At 44.3% G+C, this 6,000-nt stretch overlaps 1 protein-coding gene across 1 annotated transcript in view; it reads right to left on the reverse strand.

Moving 5' to 3' along the window:
• mpl (MPL proto-oncogene, thrombopoietin receptor) overlaps positions 1–6,000 on the reverse strand; it is a 33,395-nt gene that overhangs the window by 22,485 nt on the left and 4,910 nt on the right. The window contains exons 4-6 of the mRNA XM_056276768.1: positions 4,516–4,667; positions 3,911–4,055; positions 2,435–2,557 (exon numbers count right to left, since the gene is read on the reverse strand). Coding sequence (XP_056132743.1) covers positions 2,435–2,557; positions 3,911–4,055; positions 4,516–4,667 — 420 coding nt within the window. The remainder of the gene's footprint in view (positions 1–2,434; positions 2,558–3,910; positions 4,056–4,515; positions 4,668–6,000) is intronic.

A 6,000-nucleotide genomic window follows, 5' to 3' on the forward strand; every position in this document is an offset into this window, starting at 1 on the left:
AATCACAAAACACATATTGCTCGAAAAATAATTTATAAATAGCCAAATGCACACATGATTTCGAGTTTGGAAATATTTAAAACTTGTCGTGGATGTGTGGTCATCTGCACGCAAGTTTCCTGGCGTTCTAAACCACATGATCAAAACCGCCCACCAATTTGCAACAATTTGCAACAATCGGTTGTTATCGGTGATAACTCGTGGACTCACTGTCATGTGCTTACTAGCCTACAAGAAGACAAACAATGGCGATAGTTATGGATGGTGATCGAGGGGGCAAAGTGTTGGTACATGAGAACTTCAGATATCAGAAGCACCGCACCAATCAAGACACCATTAGATGGAGGTGCTGGAGGTGGAACTGTAGAGTGCCACTGATCACAAATAGATTTGAAGTGGAGGACGTGGATGCTAACATTATTGTGCACGATGTTGGGGAACACGTGCATCCCCCTGACGGAGAAATGGTGCACCGTGCAGAATTCCGACAGGGGGTGATTGCAGAAGTTGCGAGGGAGCCAACAGTCCCAATCAGAAGGATCTATAATGCGCAAAGGGTCCTGCAGCGTCGGCAACGTCAAATCCAGGGTGGCGGCGACAGACCACCACCACAAGGATTCCAGTCTGTAAGGACTGTTATGGCCAGAGCACGCGCAGCAGTCATGCCCCCGATTCCAGCTACACTTGAGGATGTCGTCATCGAAGGTGCATGGGCTGAAACATGGGACAGGGAACAGTTCCTCCTGCACCAAGACAACGAGTGGGCTATCGCTGTTTTTGCCACAGAGGGAAACATCAGGAAGCTGCGAGGCTGTGGAACCGTTTATATGGATGCAACGTTCAGAACGGGCCCCCGCCCCTTCAGTCAAGTTTTTACAGTACTTGGAAACATGCATGGCTTCGTTATCCCTCTGGTGCATGCGCTGATGGGCCAGCGCGCAATTGGGCACTACCGGCAGGTGCTCGATTGCATCAAACGGGAAACCAGGAGGATTACGCAGCACCACTGGGCACCTCAAATGTCATATGCGACTTTGAACAGGCGCTTATCAATGCGCTGGAAACAGAACTTCCAAGGGCACAAGTGAGTGGATGCTACTTCCATTTCAGTCAAGCCCTTTTATAATTAGGCTATTATTATTATTATCATTATTATTAGGCTGTTGTTATTATTATTATTATTTACCATTATTATTATTATTATTATTATTAGGCTGTTATTATTATTAATAATAATAATAATATTTATTATTATTATTTATTATTATTATTGATATTATTAATATTACTATTATTATTATTATTATTATTAAAGAAGAACATCAAAGGATGTAAGGTAGCACTCATCAAATGAAAAAAAAACGACACAATTCTCTATTTTACCATTTCATTGTTTGGCATCAGTCATTAACTTGGCCGGGTGGTCTTCTTCAGAAACCTTAATGACTGATGCCAAACAATAAAATGGTGAAATAGAGGACTGCCTCTGTTATTTTTTTACCATTTGGTGAATGTTACCTTACATCCTTTGATGTTCGTCTTTGATTCATGTTTTTGGTTTAGCACCTCCACAGGCCTTTAGTTTTTTGAGAAGCACATATTATTATTATTAGGCAATTAGCCTATTGTGTAAGGTAGGCGGCCCCCGTTGATGGATACTTTGTTCTGGTCCTAAATTCCAAGTCCTGGTCTAAGTTCTCTGCCTAAAAAGTTCATCATTAAAGTCTTTTTGAAAGAAAGTCTGCCAAGTGATTTAATATGGAAAGCGAACTGCAAAGTCGGTTGGCAAAGTAACAAGAAAGTGGCAGAAGTGTCCAGTGCTGTGCAAATTGAACTTTGAGCGAAGGTGGAAATGGCTAGGTTATACTGGTAGGTGGGCCTACTGCAAGACAAACTTGCGTTGATTGCCGACTGTCCATGCTGAGCCGGAGAGCCAACTAACTAGGCCTACTGCAGTAAATATTGGTAAGAAATAACAATAAAGCAAATTACAGCCTCCTCTAGGCCGAATTTGGATACGCACTCAAGGTGGCCTGCGATATACAACAGCCAACAATGGTAATACGGCCTAATTTAATCAGCGGAGGAATAGATTGTCGTAGCCTACAACTCAGCCATGACCCCAGTTTTTATTATTTTGGACCCGTTAAGGAAATAATTTGCAAAAAGGGTTCTAAGTTCCCTGGTTTGTTCCTCGATTGGCAATAGCGGGGAATATAGGACCCTTTATTTGGAAAAAGGTCCTATGTTTCCCTGGAAACAGCGGGGAATATAGGACCCTTTTTCCAAAAGAGGGTTCTATGTTCTCCGGTGTCTATTGCCACCGGGATTATAGGACCTTTTTAGGGGAAAACGGGGAATATGGGACCCTTTTTTTTCTCGAAAGGGTCCTATAGGACCCGGGGACTATAGGCACGGCCCCGTTATTTAGTACTGTATAGATACCTGAAATTGATCTTGTAGAAGAGTTTGTAGGTCAAGTCCTCATAAGTGCCTTCATTCCACTGGCAGGTGATATTTTGCAGGTCAGCGGTGAAGCACTGCAGTGAAATATCATCTGACGAAGAAAACAAACTGCTTAATGCGCTGACGGAGAGCAGCCCCAGAGTCCCAGAGGGAAAGTATTATGATCTGTTCACATGCATCCACAGACAGGCATACGTTAACCCCATTCCTTCACAGCGGTGCTGCTAGGAGTTCTGGGATGCTGGGCCCCCGTTCTGATGCATCTAATCTATTGTCACAATGCCTCTCTTCATTGGCTCTTCATTGGGGTCCTATAATTACCCCCCACAAACTACTACTACTACTACCACTACTACTACTACTTTCGGCTGCTGCCATTAGGGGTTGCCACTAAGGAGCAAACGTTTCCCTCTCCTCCTGTCCTCTGCATTTCCTCTGTCACACCAACCACCTGCATGTCCTCCCTCACCACATCCATAAACCTCCTCTTTGGCCTTCCTCTTCTCCTCTTCCCTGGCAGCTCCATATTCAGCATCCTTCTCCCAATATATCCAGCATTTCTCCTCCACACATGTCCAAGCCATCTCAATCTTGCCTCTCTTGCTTTGTCTCCAAACCGTCCAACCTGAGCTGTCCCTCTAATATAATCATTCCTAATCCTGTCCTTCTTCGTCACTCCCAGTGAAAATCTTAGCATCTTCAACTCTGCCACCTCCAGCTCCACCTCCTGTCTTTTTGTCAGTGCCACTGTCTCCAAACCATATAACATAGCTGGTCTCACAACCATCTTGTAAACCTTCCCTTTAACTCTTGCTGGTACCCTTCTGTCGCACATCACACCTGACACTTCTCCACCCACTCCACCCTACCTGCACTCTCTTCTTCATCTCTCTTCTGCACCCCTCGTTACTTTGGACAGTTGACCCCAAGTATTTAAACTCATCCACCTTCATCACCTCCACTCCTTGCATCCTCACCATTCCAATGTCCTCCCTCTCATTCACACATATGTATTCTGTCTTGCTCCTACTGACTTTCATTCCTCTTCTCTCCAGTGCATACCTCCACCTCTCCAGGCTCTCCTTAACCTGCACCTTACTCTCTCGCTACAGATCACAATGTCATCCGCAAACATCATAGTCCACGGAGACTCCTGCCTGATCTCATCCATCAACCTGTCCATTACCATTGTAAACAAGAAAGGGCTCAGAGCCGATCCTTGATTTAATCCCACGCCACCTTGAACCCATCTGTCATTCCTACCACACACTTTACACGCAATATTCATCAACACACCTTTGGTTTCCAGCTTCATAGCGAACCCCCCCCCCACACAAAAACTCATACGCCATATACGTACACAAATAGTAAACATGCACAAACACACACACTAACACACTTCTCTCTCTGTCCATCTCAAGTCTTTTCACTCATGAATACACACCTGCACTTTGAGGAACCATTGCAAATGCAGGATTGGACCAGTGGCTCCAGTGTCCTGCATTTTCAGTGAAACCATGTTTGACACTCATCTGAAGCTGAACCACCTCACCTGGTACCAAAGATATGAATCTGTGGTTCCCCTCCACCTGTTTGAGATCGTAACAGCATGTTACAATATGATTATTTTATACGTTGTTGTTCATTGTAGTCGGTGACATAGGCCCGGCAGATACATGAATAATCCCAAAACCCTGGTTCTCAGTCCATCAATCAATCAATCAATCAATCAGATTGAAACACTGGTTTCTCAATTCATCATCAACCAACAGACCAGCCAGTCACTTACTTAATCAACCAACCAACAATCCACCCAACCAACCAAACAACCAATCACCCACCCAACCAACCAACCAAACAACCAACCATCCACCCACCCACCCAAACAACCAATCACCCACCCAAACAACCAACCAACCACCCACCCACCCAACCAACCAACCAACCAACCAACCAACCAACCAATTCACAAATTCACAGTTTTTGTTTTCTTTCATAAATAGGAACCACTGGGTGGACTGATGCTTGTACTTTTTACTTTAAGCGTACCTGTTCTTCCTTCTCGGCCAGACTTGCAGAGGAGTATCGAATCCTATAATAAAGGTTGCTTTTCCATTCTTCAGCCACGTGACATGTTGCCCTCAACTGTCCCGGCTGGCCCGTGTGGTGTAGGGTCACATTCAATGGAGGATCCAGGAGAACTACGGAGAGGAAGAGCGGGAAAATGAGGAAGAACACAGTTTTGAATCCACCAACTAAAAAAAAAAGAAGATAAAGTTCCTTTAAAGTTTAATCCACACTGAATTCTCTACCAATAAACCGAGTCATGTCCATCACGACCCACTTGCCCAATAATTGACTGCAGAATAAACCACCGACTCGTTTGTTCTCAGTGTCCCGAGGCTTTGACAATAAGGCAGTGAACACAGGGAAGTTATGGGTAACTATTTTCATTACGCATATACACAAAATGTCACCATGTCACCCCAAACTACACAAAACACCATTACTGTGTTTTGTGTAGTTTAGGCTGGTTCAGTGATTACAAAATAAGTTAGCGAGAGATTGAAAAAGTAATGTCACTACAGTTACAATGTTACAATTGTTACTACTACTACTACTACTACTACTACTACTACTTTCGGCTGCTCCTGTTAGGGGTCGCCACAGCGGATCACCGTTTCCAGCTCTTCCTGTCCTCTGCATCTTCCTCTGTCACATCAGCCACCTGCATGTCCTCGCTCACCACATCCATAAACCTCCTCTTTGCCTTTCCTCTTCTCCTCTTCCCTGGCAGCTCCATATTCAGCATCCTTCTTCCAATATACCCAGTATCTCTCCTCCACACATGTCCAAACCATCTCAATCTTGACGCTCTTGCTTTGTCTCCAAACCGTCCAACTTGAGTGGTCCCTCTAATATAATCATTCCTAATCCTGTCCTTCGTCACTCCTAGTGAAAATCTTATCATCTTCAACTCTGCCACCTCCAGCTCCTCCTCCTGTCTTTTCATCAGTGCCATTGTCTCCAAACCATATAACATAGCTCTCACTAACATCTTGTAAACCTTCCCTTTAACTCATGCTGGTACCCTTCTGTCACAAATCACTCCTGACACTCTTCTCCACCCACTCCACCCTGCCTGCACTCTCTTCTTCACCTCTCTCCTGCACTCCCCGTTACTTTGGACAGTTGACCAGTTACTTATTGTTACAACTGTTACAATGTTACAATTTCATCTAGCAGATGCTTTTATCCAAAGCGACAAACATCTGAGTGTTAATACAACACAAGTAAGGATCTAGTCAGGGGACAACAACGCAAGTAAGTGCCAAAAAACTAGGTTCAAGTCCGACAGGACATAAGTGTCTACTACTCAGTTTTTTTTAGACCTTTGGGGTTTGTGTGAGTGTGGCCATTATTGCATTTGTCGGTCCAGTGCGTTCAGGTGACTTTGTGAGGGATGAGACGGAGAATGGAGAAACTCTAGATTGATAACACTGCCCCCACAAATCTGAATTTCATCTACAAATC

The sequence above is a fragment of the Lampris incognitus genome, chromosome 3 (assembly GCF_029633865.1).
Source record: "Lampris incognitus isolate fLamInc1 chromosome 3, fLamInc1.hap2, whole genome shotgun sequence".
Taxonomy (NCBI): Eukaryota; Metazoa; Chordata; class Actinopteri; order Lampriformes; family Lampridae; genus Lampris; species Lampris incognitus.